The 27,895-nt window shown below is 41.8% G+C and overlaps 1 protein-coding gene across 1 annotated transcript; it reads right to left on the reverse strand.

Annotated features, from left to right (window-relative positions):
- Positions 1-182: 182 nt before the first annotated feature.
- Positions 183-27,795, reverse strand: LOC138970715 (1,4-alpha-glucan-branching enzyme-like). Its single transcript, XM_070343203.1, has 15 exons — positions 27,666-27,795; positions 25,147-25,316; positions 23,043-23,161; positions 21,917-22,039; positions 21,013-21,157; positions 20,284-20,374; positions 18,004-18,213; positions 17,369-17,484; positions 16,898-17,028; positions 15,015-15,113; positions 14,006-14,288; positions 12,811-12,995; positions 4,162-4,295; positions 2,623-2,740; positions 183-1,554 (listed from the first exon to the last, which is right to left on the reverse strand). The coding sequence occupies exons 1-15, from the start codon at positions 27,767-27,769 to the stop codon at positions 1,507-1,509; spliced, it is 2,076 nt and encodes a 691-aa protein (XP_070199304.1). The 5' UTR covers positions 27,770-27,795; the 3' UTR covers positions 183-1,506.
- Positions 27,796-27,895: the final 100 nt, after the last annotated feature.

Genomic DNA, 27,895 nt, shown 5'->3' on the forward strand with positions numbered 1-27,895 from the left:
AACATCGGAGCGCTGCAGGAGTAGCTCTAGTTTCTCTTGCTGGCAACACAACATTTTGTACTGTGGACTTCTGCTATAACAAGGCTTAACTGTCTCCTGAAGAAGATTGTTCAGATTTAAGGGGCTTTACAAAAAACCAAAACAAAACAAAACACACCCCCCCCCCCCCCCCCAACAAAAAAGCAAAAAAGCTGCCTTCAAGCAACACAATCTATAAACAAGATGAGAATTTTTTTAAATGAGATTAATACCAATTTGTGAATGTTTCTGATGTACGCAGTTATGCTAATATATTTTCATTCATTTTAATAATTCAACAAAGCTGACATTATAGCTGATGGTACTTTACGAAGGAATATTTTGAAATAAATCAAACAGCATCATTGTATGAAGTTCAGTACACCAATTTCACAGTCCTGGGATGATCGATCGCGATGTTCCCCTACTCAAAGGGTATATAATCCAGGAAAACTTGAATCATTAAGTTGAATTCATTAATGCCCTTCCTTTTCTTCTACTTCATAATGCAGCCATGATATCCAGTTGGCAAAATTTCTGACATGGCTAAATTAAAACTACCCCAAATAATAATTCAAGTGGCTAGGCACATAAAAAAAAGAAGAAATAAGAATCAGTACATGTATCAGTGTCACGTACTTCACCCCACACACAAATACTTGGTCTCTAAGACTCACATTTACCACCTTCTTTCACACAACTACATACCCATGATAAAATACTGTTCACAGAAACTGAATCATCCCTTAAAAGACTCACAGATGGTATCATTAATTCAGTGACAATTAACTAAGCCCGCTGGCAAATAAGAAAAAAGTTCATGTACAAAAGCAATAATTTTACAGAAATAATTATCACAACATTTTTTTACTGCAACCTGTTGCAAAGAAAAAGTCAGTTCATTAGTAAATCAGTTATACAACATAAACTCACTTGAAACTTCAGTACAAAAGTATGTAATTATTACAATCAACTATCTGCCAAATTGCACCATTTTTCATAATTACCTTACATTATTTCAAATTTAAAAAGCACAGTACTGCATCACACTAGTGTACACGCTTGTGTAATGTGTGCTTGTGTGCATGTTTGTTAGTGTGTGTGTGTGCTTGCGTGTGTGCTTGCGTGCGTGTGTGCCTGCATGTGTGCGTTTATTTGCATGTACATTTGCATCCAAGCGAGCAAAAGCGCAGGCATGGGTATTCACAGGTGTATCGGTGCGTAACATATGTATTGGTACCAGAATGTTATACCTATAAGTTTCTGGAGAAAAACCCCACTATACAAATACTAGACGCCAACAGAAGTTTTCCCAAAACTTGTTCCTGTCAAGTTCCAATTAAAAAAAACCTTGCACACGCAAAACGCACGCCTAGATTCAATTCATCACCCTTTTCACACCTCATGATGATACAGACGACACTTTACAAAAATATGTCCGCATGATTCCATGATGATGATCTGATTCTCCACCACACGTACACTGCTTCAGTCACATTTGGCTAGAACGATCGCAGTCCTGGTTGGTATGTACACCTGCACACACAGTTATGAAATATCATCAGGGTATGCGATTTTGTATGGGCACTTGTACTACGATGCTAGTCAATAAAGCTTAAAGAAATGAAGACTTGTGCAAGCAGAGGCAGATCGACCGACAGACATTTGGCAGCAGACAGGTATAGACATGCACGTTGTAAAGTGAAACAGGCAGACTCACAAGCGTATACACTTCTCTCTCTCACACAGACATATAGATTCAAATGAAAGAGGAAGATCACTCACAAGCGTATACACTTCTCTCTCTCACACAGACATATAGATTCAAATGAAAGAGGAAGATCACTCACAAGCGTACACTTCTCTCTCTCACACAGACATATAGATTCAAATGAAAGAGGAAGATCACTCACAAGCGTACACTTCTCTCTCTCACACAGACATATAGATTAAAATGAAAGAGGCAGACCTACACGTGTTAGGTGCTCTTTTTCACGCAGACATATACATTAAAGTGACACGGGCAGACTCACAAACATGCGAGCTGCTCTCTTGCATGCAGAAATACAGACTCAAGTGAAACGGGTAGACTCACAAAAGTGTAAGCTGATATTATTCACACTGTCATATAAAGACTAAAAGTGAAACGGGCAGACTCACAAAAGTCTTGTCTAATGCTGCCCTTTAATTAATCTAACACATGCAACACTAGCTGCTCTCCCACACAAACACATGCATACGCATGATCCTCATACTTTCTCTTTCCCCAGGCGCAAAACAGTCACTTTGCACACACACACATGTACACACACACAAACACACGCCCTCCCTCCCTCAAATCAGTCAAACACACACAAACACACACAAACACACACACACATACACCCTCCCTACATCAAAACACAGCTACACAGCCACACACGCACGCACGCCTACACCCTCCCTCCCTCATAACACAGCTAAACACACACAAACACATGCACGCTCACATAAAGCGCACACCCTCCCTCCATCAAAACACTGAGTCACACACACACAAACACACACACAGACCCCCCCTCTCCAATCCCAACACACCCACACACACAAGTAGACAAGACTCACAAAGGTGTGACATGGCCGATCATGCCAGGGCTCGTTGTGTGTCTTGAAGACAGTGTTGTGGTCAAGCCTCTTGTGACCGCCATACTCCTCAGCGTCCGAGTCCAGTACAATGCGGTAACTGTCCGTAGGTTAAGGATGACCGTCATCATCAAAAGCATTACAGAAGCATACCTTTTTTCCCCAACAATACATTCCCAAGGATGTTGCCTTAAGTCGCAGTGCAATATGGGTGCACGCACACACAAGCACCCATACACACGCACACACATGAACATACATCAATATACATGCAGAAACACCCATATACATGAACCCATATATTCACCAATATGCACAAACATGCCCCCATAACACAAACACACAAACACACACACACACACACGAAGTGTACAGAAAAAAAATCCTCCCCCCAAAAAAAACACCTCACAAAAATCACAAGGGAAGCAACCTAGCTTATATGTAGAGGTTACATGCGGAGTCTCAGTGATTATCAAAAACAATGTTCGTTCGCGGTCATGAAAAACCTCGCTGAAGCTCGTATTTTTCATGATCCGCTAACTTCGACCATTATTTTTAATAATCACCGAGACGAGGTATGTAACCTCTTTATTCCTCCTTTCTTCAGTTATTCAAAGAAAAGAGGAATTTTTGTGCGAAAGTTTGATCGAATCCAAATCACTCAACCTGCGCTGGCGATTGAATAATGCACGGTTGTATAGTTCAGGGAAAATCAATCAATTCTGTTGACACTTCTTGTCAGTTTCCCTGTTTTGGACTAAAATCAAGTACACAGTTATGTTGTTATTCTGCTGTGGCGGTAAAGGCAGATAGTGTGTGTTCTGTTCATGTTTTGGTATCGCTTAGGAAATGTTCTTTACTGAATTTCTTCGAATGGGACAAGCAGACGAACTTTAGCACCCGTGTTCCAACGTTAAAAACTGTATGAAGTTCCGTTTTCTGGGGCAAAATAGTGTATGAAACCACTGTATGTTCTTTAAATTGATGCGATGTGTGCATTTGGTTGCGTGTGATCTGTTTATAAAATGAAATATTGTCAAAAACTAACCGTCGGATTGCAGTCTCTTGTCCAAGCAACTCAGTTCAGAAAATTTGGAAGGGGAACTACTCTTGTCGTACGAGAGTTACTTGCCTTGGGAGTTTGTGTGCACTCATAAGAGATCGAAAGCGAGTTTCTCTGCACTGATCGTTCAATTTGGATTTAGAAAACAACCAAACTCATAGATTGTATATGGAGATTAATGTGTTCAAGCCTGTAGTTGCCAGTTTAAATGCAGTATGTTTGTATTGTTTGGTCTAGAGATGTATATTTCGTACATTGGAGCGTTCGGAACTTTTCAATCGCTAAAGTAGTTCCCTCAAAGTCTAACTCATCAACCGGTGAGCTATCGAGAATTCAGGCCCTTTGTTGGGTAAGTGATTTTGGTTGTTGGGTAATTTACCAAAATATAACTAGCCCTACAGAGAAAGAAGCAGAGGCCTGGAGGAATAACAAGTATTAACTGAACGTAAAAAGGATACGTTCCTGGCGTTTTCACACCAATCTTGTAGTCGGTGTAGCTACTGTTAGGGTGGAAGTTGAAGATGAAGACCAGATTGTCAGAGCGGTCAAACACCACCACCTTGTCTGCGTTGTGCTTCAGACTGATGTAGCTCTGCAACACACAAAGAAAATATCATCATGCTTGTTCACCTTCACAGACCTATAATTTAATCCACAGATTTCATCCAAAACAGGCAAATATGTCATGGACTGTCAAATAAGTCAGGGATTTTATGGGCTGTGGAAAACACCTTAATGCGCCAACCGACGATGTAAATAACTGTTGGGTTTGTATGGGTTGTGTGTTAATACTCTTGCTTTTTTGAGTCAAACTTTCCCACATGACAATATAGGCCAATTAATCACTATTGAGGGATGTGTCTAATACATGCAGACACGGAGCACGTGGGGAAAGTTTGCCTCAATAAAAGCAAGAGTATTCACTCTTTCACAAACCACACAAACCCAACAGAGTATATACCCTGAGTTCGTCTGATGTAAGTGTTTGGTCATGAGCCCAATTTACAAACTTGCTAAACAATCACTTAAATTCTTGCCAACTTTAACAATTAATCTCTGCAGCAGTGAAAGGAAACCTCAAATTTGCATATTTTCAAAAGAAGAGAGGTTCATATTAAAGGAACTCGATCTGCCCAAAATGTACACCTTAGTGGCCTTGAATAGCTTAAACACTTACATTTTTTCAGTCCCATTAATAATTGTTTTCAAGGGGCACAACTCTGTCACAGCCCATAACAACAACCCTGACAGAGTTGTTTCCAAACATCGCCGGTTTATTGGTACTTATCTACGTTGAATGTCCTATTTTTATGGTCGTTCTTTTTGAAAAAACAAAACAAAAAACAAAACAAAAACATTGAATTAGCAGAGACTTAGTAACAAGAAATGAAACAAAACATAACCTGACAAAAACACCCACAAAAAAATACACACGAAAACAGAAAACACAACTCGAATATCTATGCAAGCCCTTAATTTCATTTACATGGAATTGTGAATGTCTAGCTTCAAATAATAACCACTAGCATGAAAAATATAAATAGGCATGAAATAGAAATGTGTAAGTCATAATAGTAATTAGGCTGAATTTGTCTGCAAATAAACCACAAAATTGTCAAAACAAAAGCATGGCACCCATAATCAAGAACAATCCAAGCAATTATATACAAATGTATAAAGAAGAAAGAGATGACAATAAATGCTCTTTTTTTTCCCAGCGAGCACCTTACCTTTCCCTTTTATTTCATTCATTCTTTCTTCCTTTTAAACAATTTCTTATTAGCAGCATGTCCCTGGCACCAAGCACATTTGTGAAGTCAAACAAAACTTCAAAGAGCCAAGAAAACGTTCTTGACCATAAACAACAGTGAACATAACTGGAAAAGGGCGGTTCTGGTGAGGTTTAATGCCCCCTCTCTCTTTCGGCTGGTAACTGGCGCCACCTCACGGCAAGATCTCACGAGAAAGGAAAAAAACCTTGCATTGGTCCCAAATAGCATATCGGTTTGTTAACAGTTCGTGTGCAAGTCGTGCATTTTATACGGTAAACAGACAATGGTCGGTTCTGGTGAGGTTTATGCCCCTTCTTTCTTTCGGCTGGTAACGGGCGCCACCTCGCGGCAAGATCACAGGAGTTGTCTCGCGTTATCACCCCAGAAGCGCTCATTGACATGAACAATTGTGTATCAAAAAGCACAACAGTCAGAAACAAATATGTTCAACTGATTCGCTAACAAGCCAACAAAATGTTCCCGAAAACTGCAAACACTCTTGGAAATCTGGTAGAACAAATACAGTTCTTTCAAAAATAAATAATATGTGTAATCAATTTTACTGGAGGAATGGAAAAACAAACACATTTTTTTTTCTTTCTCAATTTGAAGTTCATTTGCTTGTGTTACTTCTTCTTCTTTTGCGTTCCCTGAATTTGCTTGTGTTACAAATTATAACACTAAAATCAGATGTGCAACAATGAAAAAAGTCTTGTTTTTAATTTTCCTTCTGATTTCTAAGTTTCCAGCAACTGATTTGTATTACATGTGATGCAAACTGGCCATAAGAAATCTTTAACAACTGTAACTAAATATTCCACACCTCTCAACCAAACATGCTGAATTTGTAACAAAATGAAGAGAAGATTAACCCCTTCACTGCCACAGTATAACAGCATTATCTGAACGGTCTATGGGAAAGAAATGTGTTCAGAACCCCTACAAGTACTTGGACAGTGGTTACCTCCCATTTAGTTTTCAGAAATTTCCTGAAATGTTGTTGACACAAATCCCACGTATGAGATACGGTTATGGGCGTAGGACAAACCGAAAATGACCACGTATTACATACGGGGTGGGCAGTGAAGGGGTTAAAGCATAAAATAAACACACACACACAAAATCATGAACTGCAGTGGCCAAACTCTTTTAATACCTGAAACACCGTATAAAAGGTATCTGTCTCTTTTTTTTCATCCTCTGTCGACTTTGTCTGTTTCTATTCAAGTTGAAACAATATTGACATTTTAACTTAATGAAAAGAAATAAAACTCAAACTGTGATAAAAAAAAATTGTATTAATGCAATAACATTATTATTTCATGTAATTAATGCACTGCTTTATAAGTTGTTGTTGTTGTTGTTGCTTGTTGTTCGTTGTTAACAAAAGCTTTTCAGCATTTTAGAATAAAATCAAAAGTTGCTCAAGCATTTTCATGAACCCTTTGCCCCTAAACCACGTACAACAGTTAATCTAGCTTGTTCATTCAGGTATTTGTATCAGTTTCATAATAACTGTGGCATATGTTCTGTATGAAGGTTTCAAGAGCATGCACATGACATTAATCCTCATAATTGTCTTACAAATTAACAACCATCCAGCCAGCCACAAATCAGGTTGTCATACATATGGGCACATGGTATATGAGTCAGTATTTGAATGATTCTTATGTAAAAAGAAAAAAAGAAAAATTGACCGTAATATATATATGTATTTAAATATATATAGCAGACACAGCTTGATCAGCACGAGAGAAAACTGTTTTTCAGTAGACAATCCTGACAGTTATTTCCAGAAAATGTCTATTTAGTAAGATTTTGCTTCTTGTAAAGCTTGTTAAAAACATAATCATGTACATGCAGGGTGAACCCCCCCCCCCCCCCCCCCAATAAAAAAAAAATTCCCTCCCCCCCCCCCCCCCCCCAAAAAAAAATAAAATATGTGACAACAAACACAAAATAACACCAACACAAAATTAATGATAATAACTTGTACATTTGTACAGTAAACGACTTCATAATTATTTGTTGTACATTAACTTCAGATGATGGATGATCAGTTCACACAGTTTCAAGTTTGTAAGACAAACGTACAGACTTTATGATTCTTACAAAATCTATTCCAAATGTGGGGATCCCCTCAACAGTGTGAGGTTTGACAATTTGTTGGGTTACCTGCACACTCACTCAATTTAAACCCTCCAGACTTGTACTTTTTGGGTTGTTTAAAGACGTTAACAAAAACATCCGCAGATCGTTAGCAACCTGAAGACAGCAATTCCCATATCATTATAGCTAAAGCCAGGTTCAGGGCAATCCCAATGCAGGAAAAGGTTTGTGTCATTGACAATTTCACAGGCGTTGTTTGGAACACATTTTAAAGAGAACATATAAGTTCGACCCTTTGACCTATAAACCAGAAACATTGTGGAATGATGGTGCACAAACTGAACTAAATGTACACCATACAACTATGAAAATATTCGCTGAACTCGAAATGACTGAAAAGAATTACACCCTTAATTCTTCGTCACCCTTGCAATTAACTTTTTAAGTTTTAAAACTGCACAAAAGTCAGACCAATTGACCTACAAACTTGAGCCTTTCTGAACTGATCATCCATCATTTGAAGTTAATGTACATAATATATGGAGTATTTCGCTTTCCAGATGTAGAAGTTATCAGCATATATGTGTGGGTGGCATTTTTTTCTCACCCTGTATGTTATGCCCCAACATTAACAGTCAACAAATATAACCAGCAAATATAACAACCAACAAAAACTGGGACAACAAACCAACTCGCCAAAATGTCTCCAAATCGGAGAAATTATTACATCAATCCAAATTATCAGCAAATCAAAGTCAATCAACCAACTTGTAACGCAAACAACAAATAGTGCAAAAAAAATACAACTTTTAAAATTCTGACCATACCCAAGATGCAGACTTAATTGACTTCATTTTCTGTATATCTTTCTCTTTTATGTTTATCAGATCCTGCACTTGTAAAGGCAACCCAAAAAACCTCAAAGTAAGATCTTGCATGAGAAAATCAGTCAAAGATTAACTAAATCCAATAACTTAATTCTTTGTATACTTACTTTTGGGGCAAACCGCGAACAATACTAGTCACAAAACCCCAGCAAAAGTGTGTAAAAGGTAGACCCAGACCTGTTTACCCAGACTTTGACTTTGGTGTACTTTTCACCGAGATTCAGTGTATTTTCAAAATATTGAGAGTATTTTGCAACTCACAAGAAAGGTTCATGAGCTAATTGCTTCAAGGGCAGCAATAACATTTTCATTTCTGAGGGGTATGTACCAGTGCAAAATGGTATTCCTTACCTGGTTAACATGTTAACCGACTGAACGTGTTCATCAACGTGCTCGACTCGACGACAACAATGGCGGCAGATTAAGTCTCATCATATCATGTCTCACGTGATTACATTGACCAATCGTCAAAGCTGGATTTTATCCACTGGGCTATCGCGAGAAAAGGTTTGGCAACCTACTTTCGATTTCTTTTTCTTCTTCTTCCATTTAGTGATCCTGATCAAACTTTATTTTTTTTACTATTGTTCTATTTTTTTTCTCCAAACGTATTGGTCGTATCCTTGGCAACATTGCATACAAAATACGGCGAAATTGTATGGGTAAACAGGTCTGTAGATCACATCAGCCACTATACTGAACTCGGGTAAAATGAGTTACTTCCCTTCGGGTCTCATTTATCCCTGACAGGATGCCTTTGTTTTCCTTCTCTGGAGAGGAAATCGATTTTGTTTACATATTTAGAGCTTTTCGTAATGTGTTATTGATTTAAGCAGATTCGCGATCGTCGATAATGATTTCTCATGGTGTGTAATTTTTAGATTACAAAGGAATTGATATGTAAGACAGTTTCAAGCGAGCTATCTTTCGCGGGCGTATTTACTGTGCAAACAACTCTAAATATGGCAAAAGTGTCACGTGATAATCAACTTTGGCTACGTAGCAGACGACACTTTTTTCCGTAACCAGTTGGGAGTGATGCAACAATTAATATCACGGTCTCCTTCCCACAGCAGTCTCAACATTTCGATTTGTTTTAACCTTAGAACGATGGGGCGGGGATATAGCTCAGTTGGTAGCGCGCTGGATTTGTATTCAGTTGGCCGCTGTCAGCGTGAGTTCGATCCCAGGTTCGGCGGAAATTTATTTCAGAGTCAACTTTGTGTGCAGACTCTCTTCGGTGTCCGAACCCTCCCCCCGTGTACACTACATTGGGTGTGCACGTTAAAGATCCCACGATTGACAAAAGGGTCTTTCCTGGCAAAATTGCTTAGGCACAGTTAATAATTGTCTACCATACCCGTGTGACTTGGAATAAGGCCGTGAAAGGTAAATATGCGCCGACATGGCTGCAATCTACTGGCCGTATAAAATTTCATCTCACACGGCATCACTGCAGAGCGCCTAGAACTGTACCCACGGAATATGCGCGATATAAGCGTCATTGATTGATTGATTGATTGATTGATGTCCTTATCATAACTGTGAAGAACAGAACGGAGATCACTGTCGAAGTCAGCCAATCTGCAATCACTTTCGTCTCAGTTCATCTATTCTCAGAAACATTAGCGAAAAACATGGGAGATAACTCTGTATTCTTATTTTGATAGATTCCACGCAGTACTTATGCACCCTGTCAGAGAGACATGCCGGCGATACGGCATGGACCGATGATTATCAGAATGATCAGCCACATACAAAACTAAGAGCGTACAATGGTAAACTTAATTGAGCTCAAAATTAAATAAATAGGGCTAAGCTATAGGAAATTTTTTTAAGTGATACAGATGTTGACTTTGTGGGTACAAAATTTATGAAAATTGGAAAATGTATATCTCTATAATGTTTTTTCCTGGAGCTTAGCCCTTTAAACAAAACATCTATTAGCATGTCTAAAACATTTCTGCAAACGTTCAAATCATTCTGATGAATAGTTTTAAAAATTATCTTGTCATCCGTGAACAAGATATGTTTTGATTTAACGCTTTGCACATTTTTCATTTAATAATTGTTACTAAAGTCAATCTAAAAGCAAATTTGTGTGGGATAAATTATACAGCAGTCCCTCTCATGAACGGACACCCTTGGGCCATATCAAAACTGTCCGTACATTGCAGGTGTCCGGTCACGGGAGGGGTGACCACACCACCCCCTCCCCCATATATACACTCACACAGAGACACACAAACAACAGGATTAAGTCTATGCTAATCACTTCTTGTGGCTACTAAACAATAAACTCCTAATACTTCTTCAAACGTTCTGTAAAAATGATTTGTATGAAAAGTGTTGAAAAGAAGAGTTAAAATAAATCCTCAAGGCAGTGAACACTCACCTTGCACTGACATACAAAGCAGCCACACAAACACAGCACAGAGGAGCGTGTGCAGATGCTTTGCAAGAATAAGCTTGAAAACCAGTTTGAATAAATAGCAGCAGATAGAGCTGCATGTCATAATCATGTAATTTATTTTCATCTTGTCTGGCTTTATTGACTGCATGCCGATCATGTGGCATGGCAGTGACTTTTCACTCTTCAGTCGGAAATACACTGTACATAACACAGCTCCCACTCTCCCTCACTATAATGCCTACCCCAAGCCGTGAAAACTGATGCTTTGAAATTGTGTGGAAGAGTACACCTCTCTATTTCTCTCCAATGCTCTTCCTGCTGACATGCAGTGACACCGGACACCCCACAGAGTTTAGCCAGCTACCCCTCCACCCCCACCCCCCTCCCTCTCTCTCTCACTCCCTCCGGCCATGTACTGTTTGGGGCTGTGGCCAGAGAGGTCAGCTCCAACTGTTCACTCAGAGCAAAACCAGTTGACTGTGTCGTAACTTTTGACAAAGCAAGACAACTGAAGGGTTCACAGATTAGGCAACCGACTCACTGGTCAAGGCTGAGGGGAAACAAGAGTATCTTGTCAATGAAAGAGGTTACACACAGACACACGATGCTGAGAACTGTGGCCGGTTTTTCACTCTCTTTCGCTCAGGACCTTCATCGACTGTGGTTTCTGTTGTTTACGTCCAACAGACAATAATAAAGAGCACAGTGCAGTTTCATGTTGGCATCTTCGCATGTACTCCACTCCTGACCAAAACTACCTCCCCTCCTGATGGGTACAGGTGCACTCAAGTTACCAGTGACTGTCGTCACGCCATTGCGGCTGTGATCTTTGTACCAAGAGCCGGACTGCTCTGTTATCGATTTTGTTGTGGTGAAAATTTGACGATGGTCTGTCCGTACATTGGAGGTATGACCTGCTGTTGGGACCGAAAATGAGTGTCCGCGTCCACGTTTTGCAGGTGTCCGTTTAAGGGGGGGGCAAATATAGAAGGAAAACACTCCGTGCCGAGCAAATGTGTCCGTACATGTCAGGTGTCCGCTCACGCCGGGGGCCGTACATTGCAGGGACTGCTGTACTATCATTTTACATACGTTGAAGCAAATGCACACCAAATTTGAATACAAACAAAGTTATGGTTCATAAATGTTATCGTCAAATGACTTGAAGAGAAAAACGGTGTATTTCATGATAGCTCCTGAAAGGGGGGGGGGGGGAGGGGGGGGGGGGGGGTGTTTCCACTGCAATGCAGTATGGTAAAAAATATATTTCAAGACTCCCTCATTTTCTCAGATTTTGTGGGACTTAAAAAGGGGAGGGGGGGGTCCTCTGTAATGAAGCCTTCTTCTTGGTTCATCGGATAAAACACAACGGATTTTACGCGTATGATCGTTTTTACTCTGCCATTAAGACAGCCATACGCCGCTTTCTGGGGGACTGTAATGAGGTGATGAAAATTGTAAAAATAACGCTGAAATATCTTGGTGGGCATTCTTCTTCTTCTTCATTCATGGGCTGAAACTCCCATGTTCACTCATGTTTTTGGACAAGTGGATTTTCACATGTATGACTGATCTTACCCCGCAATTTAGGCAACCATTCGACGATTTCGGGGAAGACGTTGGGTATTTTTGTGTTTCTACAACACTCCGAACTCTGACAAGGGTTACAGGATCTTTTCCGTGCGTACTTGGTCTTGTGCTTGCATGTACACATGAAAGGGAATAAGGCACTAGCAGGTCTGCACATATGTTGACCTGGGAGATCGGAAAAATCTCACCAGGTATTCGAACCCACGATCTTCTGCTTGGGAGGCCGGCATCTTATCCACTCGGCCACTGCGCCCGTCAAGTGTAGGTCTTAAAAGGAGGATTCCACTGTAATAATGAAACTAAAATGTAAAAGCCTTGGTGGGCATAACAACTGACCTGTCTGCTAGCCAGCCACTGGTACTTGGCCTCCAGGTGGATCATGTCACGGTCAAAGTTGTTGAGGAAGCGGTACTTGAGACTGGGGTCGTCCACCAAGTTCCACTGGCGCCGGGCGTAGTGGTAACTCTCCCGGTTGCCCGCACGAGGGAAGTCCAGCCACTCAGGGTGTCCAAATTCATTGCCTGTACATCAATCGCAAATTCACTCAACAATTTTGTTAAGATTAAAACTCAATGCCTGTACATGAATCGCAAACTCATTCAACAATTTTCAAGATTAACCCTTTACCCCCAAGAGCACCCAAAATCGCCTCCTCTGAAGCTTCCACCCATATGAAAATCCCGGAAACGGCCACTACACACTATGATGCATATCCGTTTTGATTTCTACTAGCTTCCTGCGAGGTTTGAGCATCTTTAAGTTTTGAAAAGTCGCAGTAGCTATACTTTGCTACTATCTTTAAAAGTTGAAATTGTTATTGAATTGTTGCACTGGATATAGACACTGCTCAAGTCACAGGCTTTCCTGCTCACTCTGAACAAACCACAAAGCAATTAACAACGCTCACCAATACAGTTGTGGTAGTCCTCTCCCCAAAGAATGCAAATACTCAAACGACTCACCTTTGTCGCGCTGGATAGACACTTCTCGAGTCATAGGCTTTCGTACTCACTCGAACAAAACACACACAAAGCAATTAACGCTCACCCATGAAGTTGTGGTAGCCCTCTCCCAAACGAATGCAAATACTCAAACGACTCACCTTTAATTGTTGCACTGGATAGACATGACTGCTATTATCAAATATAGGCTTTTCTGTTCACTCAAATCAATGAACACTCACTGATGAGGTGGCCCTCTCCCACAAGCCCTTAATTCTTCATTCCACAGGCTGAAGAGAAGAAATGCAAACAGTCAAATGACTCACCTTTGTTGCGCTAGATAGACGCTGCTAGTATCATATACAGTGGAACCCCCCTTTTAAGACCCCCCCAATTTAAGACTTCCTCTATCTTAAGACCTTGCTTTTTCAGAGTATCTGTTCACAAGCTCTGTCAATTGACCTCCATTTTAAGACTCCCTCCATTTTAAGACTCCCTCCTTTTTAAGACCTGATTTTCTCAGATTTTTGAAGGTCTTTAAAGGGGGGTTCCACTGTAGGCTGTCCTGCTACAAATCAATTCACACTGACCGATGAAAGTGAGGTAGCCCTCTCCCCCGAGGCCGATGGTGATGAGGCGCAGCATCTTGTGGAGGGCCATGCCGCGGTCGATGACCAGGGAGGGCTCGGATATGATGGACATGTGGGTGTACATCTCCTTGTCCATCAGCCAGAAGGCGAGGGTCTTGTCGCCCACCAGCGCCTGGTCGTGGCTCTCGGTGTAGGCGATGCAGGGCTCGGACCAGCGCCGGTTGGTCAGCGTGTGGCAGATGTTGTCCAAGTTCCAGTCCTCATCCTGGGTCGTCTTCAGGAGCTGTTATGAAAAGTGAATGGTCAAATCCGACACAAGTTGCCACATTGCCTTCTCTAACTTTATTATACAATTGCATTGTCTGTCTGGAGAACAGCTGAGAAAAATGATCTTTGAATATTGGCAGGGGTCCATGCCTCCGCCTCCCTTCCGGAAACAAAGTTTAGTAATAATGATTTTAAAGGAAATTTGATGGGCACACACAATGTTATTATAGAGAAGTCGACAGTATTTTAACAACTGGAGGCGGCCCATTGGATCGATCTACAATGTGTAGTGGCTTTTAGAATACTGTGGATATATGCAAATGGACTTGTAAAGTATTTTCTTCCAGAAACATTTCTTTCTCTGGCCTAAATTTTGTTACTTGGGGAGGTCTGTTTCTTTGTGAAACATTCCTTTTTTTGGCCTGAATTTAGTACTTGGGAAGACTGCGAGTCGCTTTCTTGGAGAAATATTGTTGTTTCTGGCCTGAATTGTTTTTACTTCAAGGGAAGACAATCGCTTTCCGTGAAAAAACATGGATCCGAGAAGTCGTCATGACTACAGTGGAACCCCCCTTTCAAGACCCCCATTTTTAAGACCCTGGTTTTTTCCCAGACTTTTTGTTCATAACCTCTGTAAATTTACCCCAATCTTAAGACTCCCTCCTTTTTAAGACCATGATTTTCTCAGATTTTTGAGGTCTTAAAAGGGGGGTTCCACTGTGTATTGCAATTAACTTATTACCTTGATCCACATGTCAGGCAGACCCATGGCCAGGCGGTAATCAAAACCCCCTCCCCCGTCCTCCACCGGCCGACCCAGTGTTGGCATGCCAGACACATCCTGAAAGCACACAACATCGGGAACTTGAGAAGGCTTCAACATACTCAGCAACAAAAACAAAAGACGTACAAAATATCTAAGTGGCAACCAACAACGACAATATCAAGAGAACAACAAACATTCAAATACACAGACCTGGGAACCCCTGTTTTGCATTTGGAGTATTGTCAAAAAAACTTGGTGTATTTTCAGAAAGATAAGCGTACTCCACACAGCATTTGAACATCCATGCATGATTCAAACATGCTTCACACGCATCGGCCGCGTTGTTAATCAAGTTTACCAATACATTTTAAATAAATGCTTCTTTCAATGTTTACTGACAAAAACTAATCATGTGTCAAAATACTGGATCGGCTTCGGGATGCGCTTGTAAAGAATTTTTGTCTAGGAATTTTTTTTGTCGTATTTTTTTCCCACTGACCATATTCTTGACATTCATGCGTACAAAATACGGCGAAATTGTATGGGTTCCCAGGTCTGAATATGCCATACAGCATAACAGCCATTGGAAATTATTATGGTGTAGGTAAGCATTTGTACTTGCACACTTCTTGCAATACATTGAACAAACTTTTTTGTTTTAATCTTAAAACAAGAAGGGCAAAGCCCATACGACTCACATGCTTGACCTTGACCTTTACATGACCTTGACCTTCAGGGTCAAGGTCAAATTACTAAACCTAGCAATGACATCATACACTAAGAACTGCTTTACACATTTTTCCTACCAAAATACATGTGACCTTGACCCAAGGTACCCAAGGTCAAGGTCATCCAAGGTCATGCAACACAAAGCTGTTAATTCAAGACATAGGAAGTACAATGGTGCTTATTGGCTCTTTCTACCATGAGATATGGTCACTTTTAGTGGTTCACTACCTTATTTTGGTCACATTTCATAAGGGTCAAAGTGACCTTGACCATATGTGACCAAATGTGTCTCATGATGAAAGCATAACATGTGCCCCACATAATTTTTAAGTTTGAAACAGTTATCTTCCATAGTTCAGGGTCAAGGTCACTTCAAAATATGTATACAATCCAACTTTAAAGGACCCTTGCGACCTTGACCTTGAAGCAAGGTCAACCAAACTGGTGTCCAAAGATAGGGCTTACATTGCCCTGTATAGCATACGTAGCTACGGTTGCCATTCTTGATAACTTCAGAAAAAAATGCGAAAATGTGAAAAATGGTCGTTTTTAAGACAACAATTACGGCCCCTGTGACCTTGAACTTGAAGTGAGGTCAAGTTGCCGCACATGTATTTTGAGATCTTGTAACCATACAGCATCAGGCCACATCAGGTGTTGATAGACTTAATAGTGTCCAAGAAATATCCAACGTTAAAGTTTTCCGGACGGACGGACGGACGACTCGGGTGAGTACATAAACTCACTTTTGCTTCGCATGTGAGTCAAAAAAGGAGAATGTGCTATGATAAGCACAAAAGGACCAATTTACGCATGTGGTATTTGACACATCCTGAAAAGTCTGTTAATCTGACCAAGTCTGTTCCACACAGAAAAGAGTGAAAAAGCTTAAAAAGAATCACCTGGGACGTTCAGGCTATCCTTAATCGAGTCCGAAGACTTTGCAAAGCCTTTTCACCAAAAATTTAGTGCCAAAGCTTTGAGCAGCCAGCTTCTTGAAATTGACTTCTACTAGACAGACTGCAGACACACATACATATGTATTCACACACACACACACAGACATGCACAACCGACCACCCACCAGAGCGCGCGCACACACACACACACAGTACAATATAGACCCCTACCTCTGAGACGGTAATCATGAAATCAGGGTAGAAACTATGCAGCATGAAGTTGGCAAGAGTCAGGTAGTTGAACGACTCCGTGTCTGTGTTCAGGCCAAAGTACTCATCATAGTGACCAGTGAAACCATGACCTGAAAGAAAATAAACCACAATTTAGTTACTGACATTTTTTCTCTCCAATGTTTCCACTTTTCTCGGTTCAGTTACTCATTTGGGGCTGGGAAGTCAATATCTGCATTGGTTCGACCCCCACATTCGGCGAGGGATTTCTTTCCCAGAGTCAACTTTTTGAAGAAGAGTCCCCTCTGTTTCAGAACGCTGACATGTGCACGCAAGCACATGATAAAAATACATATCATAACAAAAGTCGCAGGGCTTGGAAAAGGGTTGGTGGAATAATTACAATTACAAGGATTTTTCTTCGTACACCTGATGGTTTGCTCGTGAAGAGAGAGATCAGGTAAGACGTACCCATTCCGTGTGTGTGGTAAATCATGGAGGTGACACCATCGAACCGGAAACCATCAAAGTGAAACTCTTCAATCCACATCCGCAGGTTGGACAAAAGGAATCTCAGCACCTCCCACCTGGAGAAGAAAAACTCAGTTAACAACGCTTCTTAACACTTTCTACTCCACCTATATTGACCAAGTTTTTTTTTTAGCCGAGACCAGCTGTGCTGCAGCAGGTCACTCAGAATAGTAATAACTAGGTAGCAACTGTGTATCGACACGCTGGAATGCAGGCATTAGATCGACGTTACAGGAAGCGACTGAAGCAAACAGTCTGAGCTGATATATCCGTACCTGGTCAGATAGAGCCATATGTTTGGGTACGGATATATCCGTACCTGGGAGACAATGAGTTAGACTGTACACTAACAAAAAGAAGGCAAATACACAACCTGGATACGAAAAGCCTAAAAATATCATGGACTCTTCAGACCCATAGGCCAATATTCTTGATGTATTGATCAGTAAGCATTTTGCTGTACGTGCGTGCATGTTTTTAACTGTTGTAGAAACGATTTCGCTAATAAACATCACACTAGTCTCCCGCGAAGGGTGAGTAAAGTATTGTTATCATTATTACGATCTCACACTCACGATGTGTAGTTGAAAAGGCGCGAGTCCCAAAGGTCGTGCGTACCACGAGCACCGTCATGGAAGTAACATGAGTTGGTCCCGTCAAACTGGTTGAGGCCGTCCACGACGTTCTTGCTGGCGTGACTGTGAACCACGTCCAATAGCACCGTGATGCCGTGCGAGTGAGCCACGTCAACCAGCTCCTTCAGATCTTCTGGTACTCCGTAACGACTGCAATCAAACATTGAGAAGAATGCAAACAGAAAAACAATGAAGAACAAAAACTTAAGACAATATTTTCATGAAAAACAATTATGAAAAAACAATTATGAAAAAACAAATTATGAACCAGCTCCTTCAGATCCTCTGCTACTCGGTAACGACTGCAATCAAACATGGAGGAGAATGCAAATAGAAAAGATTTTTTTTTTTTTAAATAAAGAAACAAATGTGTCTATAGAGCTGTACTGTATGGCAGGTCGTTTTCCCCATTGGCATTGAGAAAGCAGCCCTTTTTTCCCTGAGGGTAACAAGCGAGTCACAGAACTATATGAAATTTTATCCTTTCAATGTCATGTAAACCTCAGAGAATGCAATTACGAATATTTCATGAATATGTTTCTTCGGGCGCAGTGGCGTGGTGGGAAGACATCGGCCTCCTAATCGGGAGGTCATGTGTGCGAATCCCGGTCGCTGCCGCCTGGTGGGTTCAAAGTGGAGAATTTTCCGATCTCCCAGGTCAACTTATGTGCAGACCTGCTAGTGACTTAACCCCCTTCGTGTATACACGTAAGCACAAGACCAAGTGCGCACGGAAAAGATCCTGTAATCCATGTCAGAGTTCGATGGGTTATAGAAACACGAAAATACCCAGCATGCTTCCACTGAAATTTAGAGTGCTGTCCCTTCTGCGCCGAGCGGCTGCATTTCAGGGCTCTCTCATATTTCGTACTGTGCGCCTTGAGTCGCCTTGTGGTGAGATATGTGCACGATATATATTCTCGTATTATTATATCTGACAGCAGCTCATTCTTGCAGTCATCACACACATTTGTGACCCTCCACAATGGAATGATTCGCTTGTCACCAATGCATTATTTTTGTATTCTACATTTTCTAAAGGATTTGTTTATGCTCTACCCAATGGTTTTATAAAAGAGTAAAAACTTTTTGAGTTATAAGCATGCGAATGAGTTAACCCTCAAAACGTCAGTTCTGAGAAAATTAAACAGCCCCAAACAATTTTGACCTTACCCAGACCTTTTTCCTTAGAAACCAGCTTACTGGTCAGGTATTTTTTGTCTTACCAATAGAAACTACACAGTTTCAAAGTGGGAACAAAGACCTTTCCATACATGTGTGTATCTACAGGTCCATTTGAAGTTTTACAGGGCGATCGTTTAGTGAATTAGTTACTTTTTTTCGGGGCGCTAATCTCACCAAAAACGCATGGGTAGTGTGCTTCAAAAGCCTTTTATGCAACTTTTAAGGCATTTTCAGCTTATCACATGATAAATGTGGGTAGAAAAGAGACTGAAGAATAACTTTGCAGCAAAATCTCAAAACTGATATGATACCCCCTGGTTTTGGGGCTAGCCCAGAACCACGCATGCGTGGTGATAAGCGACTCATTCCGTGGTGCCGGAGGCCGGGTCTTATTTGTTTAAAGATTGAGACATATGTCAAAATTTGGAGGATTGGATTCAGCTAATGACACTGCTTTTGGCTTCAAGACTACTCTTCATGCTGAATAGGATGAAAAGGGGTAAATCAATCTGACTGTTGTCAGAGCCAGAAACAGCTGATGTTAAATGTTAGCCAAACTATCTTCAGACAGCAAGCTTATCATGAACTCTTCTTTAGAAAATCCACCCATCTGAACAAACTGTGACGCCATATGATCCCTTGAGTCCGTGTCAGAAGTGATCATAAAATAATTAGCACACTGATTGAATTAAGGAGCACACACACACAGACACACACACACAGACACAATTAACGCACACAAAATACAACAGAGTTGTTTTAGTAAACTTTTACAACATGGTCTATTACACACTCTAGCATTACCTGGACGCTGCAAAGAAACTACCGGTGACCAGGGCCGAAGTGCACGAGAAAGTTACCAACCGGGTGGGAGCCAGCCGCAGTGTTTGATTGGTTGAAATTGAGATTTGTTGTGATTTTAACCAATAAGACATCACGGTTTTTTCTCTCCCGTTTGGATGGCACCCACTTTTGGTCCGTGCATATCAGCCCTCCAGGTATCCAAAGCTATTAGTGTTACATGCTCAGCCTTACCTGGACGCTGCAAAGAAACTGGTGACCTGGTAGCCAAAGCAGGCGTAGTATGCATGCTCCATTACCGCCATCATCTGAATGCAGTTGTAACCTGCACAACATGCAAACATAGACATCAGTCATTGCAAAAGAAATTAAGACACACAGACAAAGGCCGCACAAACGAACAATCAGTGATCAGAAGTGAAGAGAGTAAGTAACCATTACAAAAAGAGAGAGAGAGAGCTAGGGCAGATGATTGGGGGGCAGAGAGAGAGAGAGAGAGAGAGAGAGAGAGAGAGAGAGAGAGAGAGAGAGAGAGAGAGAGAAAGAGAGAGAGAGAAAGAGAAAGAGAGAGAGAAAGAAAGAGAGAGAGAGAGAGAGAGAGAGAGAGAGAGAGAGAGAGAGAGAGAGAGAGAGAGACGAGAGAGACGAGAGAGAGAGAGAGGGGAAAGAAATTGCCCTAGGAATGTACTTCTCTGTGGTCATTTGAACTTAACGGATGTTCACTTCGGATAAATAATCTTCCTAAACTGTCAATGTGCATGAAACTCTTGTATCACTCACTCTGCTCATCAAAACATAAAGTTACAGTAACAAACTATTAAGTTAAAATACATGGAATTTATTCATTGCATTTAGCTGTCATGCATCATTCTCTCACTCACGCACTTGCTCAATTGCCTCCCGCACACACACACCCCCCTCTTAATCCCCCCCCCCCCCCCCTCTCTCTCTCATATTCTATACCTAGATCCACGATTCTTGGAATGACATTGTTGGTGAACTCTTTGTAGGTGGCCACCTTCCCTTCCCAGGAGCTAATGCCGACATGAGACTCGTAGATGGTTAGCGCTAACGGACGCTTGGGATGGGGGTGCTTGAACTTGTATTTCTGAAAAACAAAGCATGTTGATACCGTTATAATAAGTAACAAAACAAAAAGAAATAAAACACAAGTGACAACCAAAACCAGTGTTGTTCTACAGTAGAACAAAAATCTGAGAAAATCAGGTCTTAAAAAGGAGGGAGTCTTAAAATGGGGGTAAATTTACAGAGGTTATGAACAGAAAGTCTGAAAAAACAGGCTCAAAAAAAAAAAAAGGAAGAAATCTTCAATTTGGGGGGGCTTAAAGGGAGAGTTCCAGTCTGTACTGTTCATCAATATTTCGTCAGCCTGTCGTCGACTTCTTTAGGATGGTAATGACAACTAAGGAATTGCGGCACGTGATGTAATTGTCATGATGAATATCACGTCATTATCTTTTGCACGCATTTCTTCTGCGCTCTCTCGCATTCTCTGTCTGTCTCTCTCTTTCCTCTCTCACATGTGCACAAACACACACACACACACACACAGAATTAACTTTGTTCTCAAAATTCTTTGTCACTCCCTCAGGAGACATGCAGAAGAAACTAGTGACAGAATTCCTACTTGACGCCACTAAGACTTTTCAAACTTTGTTTGGCTTTTGACGTCAGAGATTTCACTTCAACCTGGAGACGTCTTGGTTGTGTTTTGTTTTTTTTAGCGATATCGTATGTATTAACCCCTACCTGGACCCTGCAATTGTTGAAACACAAACCTTAAAACCCTCAACTCTATTGTACAATTAACTCTTCAGACAGTCACAGCACAAGAAAAGCGACTGACCTGATTGGATGGCGGGTCCCAGAAGACTTGTTCGAAGATGGGGTACTCCTTGGGACGCGTGACGTATCTCGCCCAGGGACAGATTCGTTCTTCTAGTGGACCGGCTTTGGTTCTCATCACCAGCTACAAGCACGTGCACGAGACATGGAATAATCATTATGAGGATGGCAGCCATTATCTGCCGCACAATCAACCTGGAAATACGGAACATGCTAAAAAAGATGAAAACTAAGATGCAAGATCCGATATATATGAAAAATAAGAGATCCCAATGGGATTTGTTTGTTTGTTTGGTTTAAGCATGTTTGTTTGTTTGTTTTTCAGCAACGGTATGTGTATAGGAAGGATGCTCTCATTGCAAGAAAAGCCTGAACCAATTTGTGGCGGTTTACACAATGGTTTACAGTGGAAGGATTTGAGTATCTTTAATGGCAACAAATATTACGCAAATAAAAGTCTAGTGAATGTTTCCGTCAGTCTACAGATGTTACAGCTGCAAGGTTAGAGAGATAAAAGGTCAGAGCAGGGGAGGGGAGATTTTGGTTTTTTTCATTTTTCATTACTTTATTGTCCCATCGCTGGGAAATTCGGGTCGCTTCCTCCCAGTGGAAAGCTAGCAGCAACGGAGTCGCGCTACCCAGGTGTCTGCGTGTTTAGGAGTATTCAGCCACCTGCACTTATGGCAGAATGACCAAGATCTTTAACGTGCCATTGTGGTGACACGGGGGTGGGAGATGGATACCGTCTCTGGGTCTGCACATAAAGTTGACCTGTGTCCGTCCCGGCCCGGATTCGAACCAGCGACCTCTCGATCACAAGTCCAGTGCTCTACCACCTGAGCTATCAGTCGTGAGCGGCGCTGGCTTCAAAATCTAGCTGAGTCAACTTTGTGCAGACTCTCCTCGGTGTCCGAACACCCCCGGGCAAGCATGCGCACAATAAAGATCCCAAGTTCACAGCAAACGTCTGAGGGCTTGGAGACATGCAAGAAAACGGGACAAATTGAGAAGCATCGTACTGTATGGCAGCTTGCTTGCCCCAGAGAGAAAACAACCCGTATATATCCATGAGGGTGACCTCACAGGACTATATAAAATCTTATCGTTATAAAGGTGTGAAAACATACCTTGAGTTTACAAAGATGTGGGATGATGCAGGATCCATCTTCTTTGGGAGGGATCTTCAGCTCCCAGCGACCAAACTCCAGACTCTTGAAACTATAGCGCTCCTCCACCATAAACTGGTCTGGGGAAGAAAAACGCAACATGATAATAATTCAGAGTGCTCAAAAACTGAATAACTGGTGCAGGGATGGTTAAATGATCCGCCCGATCGCCAGGGGTGAGTAAAAAATCCGCCGGGCTAGTAAAACCGCCTGGCAACTTGCCCGCGGCTGGCCAGTGAACATTTTGGTCAAATGCAACACTATATTATTGGTTGTAATATCGAGTTTCAAAACCATATCAACACTGCAGTGCAGCAACTGTGGTATGTACTGGGCCAGCGAAATTTCTGGCTGGCTTGTTACTTTCTTGAAGTTACTCAACGGGTTGGCCAGTTCTTTCTTTCTTTCTTTATTTGGTGTTTAACGCCGTTTTCAACCACGAAGGTTATATCGCGACGAGGGAAAGGGGGGAGATGGGATAGGGGAAGGGGGGGAGATGGGATAGAGCCACTTGTTAAGTGTTTCTTGTTCACAAAAGCACTAATCAAAAAATTGCTCCAGGGGCTTGCAACGTAGTACAATATATGACCTTACTGGGAGAATGCAAGTTTCCAGTACAAAGGACTAAACATTTCTTACATACTGCTTGACTAAAATCTTTACAAACATTGACTATATTCTATACAAGAAACACTTAACAAGGGTAAAAGGAGAAACAGAACCGTTCGTCGCCTCTTACGACATGCTGGGTAGCATCGGGTAAATTCTTTCTCGTCCCAACCAATATGGGACTCCCCTTAACCCGCGGGGGGTGTCATTACAAATGAATTAGTCTCAACATTTTTACTCTCTTCAGTTTGCTATATCTCTTCATAAAGGACTGTGATCCTGGGGACTGCAAATAACACAGACAGGCGCATGCAGACACAGACAAACATACTTGGTTTTGTATCAAGTCTATAAAGTAAAGATCTAACTAACAACAGGACTGATTCATTATTGACCCTATATACATGTACCTGAAATATATAAACAGTACTTTGATTCAAACACATGTTCCAATTGTCAGTTGAACAGAATTTTGCGGCACAGTACAATTGTGTGCTGCATTTGTTGTTACTGTCAAGGGTAGCAAGCAGTCTGTGTCAATAACTGCTTTCTAAATGACTGGTTAAAGTTAAAAAAAAAAATTAAAAAAAAATTCTGTACTCACTGATACACGGACAGCACAATACAGAAGGAATTTTCGCTTATGAAAGCTTCATCGGGGTCACGAACGAACGAACACAAAGGGCAACAATTAAAAGGCAAAAGCAACACGGAACGAACAAGGTTTGAAAAGCAGATGACACTGATTTAATTAATGATAGGTTTAATCATGCATTGACAATACAAAACATTCAATAGAGCTTCCACTCGGTGGTCTTTGGAGTGGGTGGACAGACAAACAATGCAAAAATGAATAGAACAAAAATTTATATAGTTGAGACTGCAGGGTAAAAAAAAAAAAGTTTACAAGAGCGTGCCCCTCTCCTGAGAAATGTCTATAATTTAAACATCATAACTGATCTATTTTGCTTGTTTAGATCAACAGAAAGAGCATATTTACAAATCCCAACCCTGAATTAAGCTCTTTTTGGTGCTGTCACCAAGGACGGAAAGAGTCAAATAAATGTACTCTACAGTGGAACCCCCCTTTGGACCCAAAATTTAAGACTCTCTTTAAGACCAATTTTTCTCAGAATTTGTATCATAACATTAACATCTGTAAATGTAACCCTACCCTTAAACTTTAAGTTAAAGACTTCATCCTTTTTAAGACCTGATCAGATTTTTGAAGGTCTTAAAATGAGGGGGTGGGGGGGCACTATACTCCCAGAAGTGCAAATGGCATCTTAATTATATTTTCTGACATTGATGAAACACACTTTTTGTGCATTGTTTAATAAACGACTTAATCCACCTGTTAACACTGGACTGTAAACTTCATCGTGTGTATCATGTTTTACCATGTCCAACAGACACAGATCTTCCTCGATCAATGGATCAAAAATGCACCACTCACTAAAGTCTCCTTTGAGGTAGACCCCCTCAGCACCAGGTGCCCACTCTCTGACAACGATGCTGTTGTCTTGGAGACGATGGACTCCGTAGTACTCGTAGCCCTTGGTGAACTTATTCAGCCCGCCTTCATGCTGGTTGATGTGTTGGACCAAGTCCTTGAAACACCCGTACCTGAAAAGATGAAAAGATGATTATGTTACGGATGAAGTATGTACGGTACTGTGCCTCTATTTGGTTAGCATGTACTCCAGAGATGGGTGCTTTTCACAATAAAGGGCCTAAAAAAAAATAGGTGTGGTTACGGTAACCCGACCTACCCTATGTTTAGGGGCCGACCCTATAACTTTTTATTACATTTGTCACAAAAAAAAAAAAAAAAAACACCCAAGAAAACGAGTGCAGAAAACGCAATGAAAGCGAAAGCGCTCGAGTCGTCATGCAGACGACAGACGATGCAAGGGAAATAACAGACGCTTGCCATGACAAAAATGGCGGCATCTTCTTCGGTTGTGAGTGCTACTTGCTTGGTTGCTCTGCTATTAAGAAAAAAAAGTTTAAAAAAAAAAGTGATTGCCTACCTTCCTACCCTATTTTTTGGGGCTATGTTACCACACCTTTTTTTTTTTTGGCCTAGTGAAAATCCTCCCCCCCTCCCCCCCCCCCCCCCCCCCCCCCCCAAGACCTTCACATTCCTCCCAATATAAGACTTTCCCAAGTGCCCCCCTTCCCCCAAAACCTCCCCTCTTTTTAAAAAACAAACAAACTGTATGTTTTAAGACCCTAGTTTTCCAGATGTTCTGTTAATAATTTCAGTAAAAATACCTCCATTTTAAGATTTACTCCCTATGGAGACCAGATTTTCTCAGATTTTGAGAGACCTTAACCCTCTTGGCACTGCATAAATTTAAAAGCGTTCACCAAATATTGGCATAAAATGACCCATGCTGTTTGTATTTTAATTGCAAGTGGTCTCATGATAACCTTGGACACAGAAAACTATATAATTATCACTGGAAAGAAGAAAGCTTCAGCTTCACAATGAAATTTGTCTGATTTGCAGTGATACATGAATGCATTATCATTTAGTACAGAGTATAACAATGACGTGAGCATGGCTCGATCACCGTGCTCCAGCGGGAAAGCAACGATCGTGGCCCATTGTGCTCCAGCGGGAAAGCAACGATCGTGGCTCATCGTGCTCCAGCGGGAAAGCAACGATCGTGGCTCATCGTGCTCCAGCGGGAAAGCAACGATCGTGGCCCATCGTGCTCCAGCGGGAAAGCAACGATCGTGGCCCATCGTGCTCCAGAGGGAAAGCCACGATCGTGGCCCATCAGGCTCCAGCGGGAAAGCAACGATCGTGGCCCATCGTGCTCCAGCGGGAAAGCAACGATCGTGGCCCATCGTGCTCCAGCGGGAAAGCAACGATCGTGGCCCATCGTGCTCCAGCGGGAAAGCAACGATCGTGGCCCATCGTGCTCCAGCGGGAAAGCAACGATCGTGGCCCATCGTGCTCCAGCGGGAAAGCCACGATCGTGGCCCATCGTGCTCCAGCGGGAAAGCAACGATCGTGGCCCATCGTGCTCCAGCGGGAAAGCAACGATCGTGGCCCATCGTGCTCCAGCGGGAAAGCCACGATCGTGGCCCATCGTGCTCCAGCGGGAAAGCCACGATCGTGGCCCATCGTGCTCTAGCGGGAAAGCAACGATCGTGGCCCATCGTGCTCCAGCGGAAAAGCAACGATCGTGGCCCATCGTGCCAAGAGGGTTAAAAGGAGGGTTCCACTGTACACACAGTGCAGGTCTATCAGCCTGGCAAGCATTCCAGGAATTAATGGTTGATTTTCACAATATTACTTTTCTACAAAAATTGATCCACAAGTTTTGGAACAGCTAGAGAAGTCAACGGCAAGAGAAGTCAACGGCAAAGCACATCTGTGTTCTGCTAGTATGCCCTTGAATCAACAAAAGACATAAGTTTCGAATAAATATACCAAACTGTTATCAAGCCGGTTCATTTCAGCATATTTTGTCAGGCAGTATTCACATCACATGTGATGCAGTATGCAATGCGTTATGTCAGTCAGCAGAAAGGGACAGATAATACCAACTGAAGTCTATCCTTAATCTATTCAACAACACTTACTCACTCAAGTTTGAAAGAGAAGCTGCAACTTACTCCGTTACTGATTCAGTTACGCTGTAATCCTAACACGGAATCAAGCAATATGAGTCGCTATGGAGTCAAGGCGACAGTTTACGAAGACAGCCGCAAACGGTTCTTCAAATTCATTGTATACGATCTGCACATGTGTGCTAAACAAACAATTATCCAACTAACACAATCGGCGAAAGAACAGAGAAGGAAAACTCAGAAATGACTAGGCCTAGTGGGAAACATTTTAGTCAACACATGCGCAGTTACTTATCGATGCAGTGACCTCAACGTTGAAGTAACGTGCACCCCCGGACAGAGTGCATCCCAGAACAACGAAACACTTTGCAAACTGTAAAGAATTACCTCCTCTTAATTTCATTCTGGTGGTCTCTCAAATAGCCATCCACGGAGAAAAGGGCTTCAACATTAGGCTCCGGTGGAGGTGACGGGCTGTCCCCTTGCGCCATGTTTTCTGGAGTCTGTCTGCTTGAGAGCCTTGACCCTGGAAGGTCAAGGTAACCAGATGCTACAAGGTCATGGCGAAATTACGCTGAGCTTGCGTGGCGTGTGTGCCGGCTGGCGGCCGCGTGGTA

The sequence above is a fragment of the Littorina saxatilis genome, linkage group LG7 (assembly GCF_037325665.1).
Source record: "Littorina saxatilis isolate snail1 linkage group LG7, US_GU_Lsax_2.0, whole genome shotgun sequence".
NCBI classification, from domain to species: Eukaryota; Metazoa; Mollusca; class Gastropoda; order Littorinimorpha; family Littorinidae; genus Littorina; species Littorina saxatilis.

What these genes read in the sequence shown, in the direction of transcription:
- LOC138970715 (XM_070343203.1), bottom strand. Translation starts at nt 27,769, where the DNA reads ATGGCGCAAGGGGACAGCCCGTCACCTCCACCGGAGCCTAATGTTGAA. An exon ending in CAGAATGAAATTAAGAGGAG is followed by an intron (nt 25,317 to 27,665) that starts GTAATTCTTTAC and finishes TCATCTTTTCAG; the next exon opens with GTACGGGTGTTTCAAGGACT. An exon ending in ATCGGCCATGTCACACCTTT is followed by an intron (nt 1,555 to 2,622) that starts GTGAGTCTTGTC and finishes CTGTGTGTGCAG; the next exon opens with GTGTACATACCAACCAGGAC.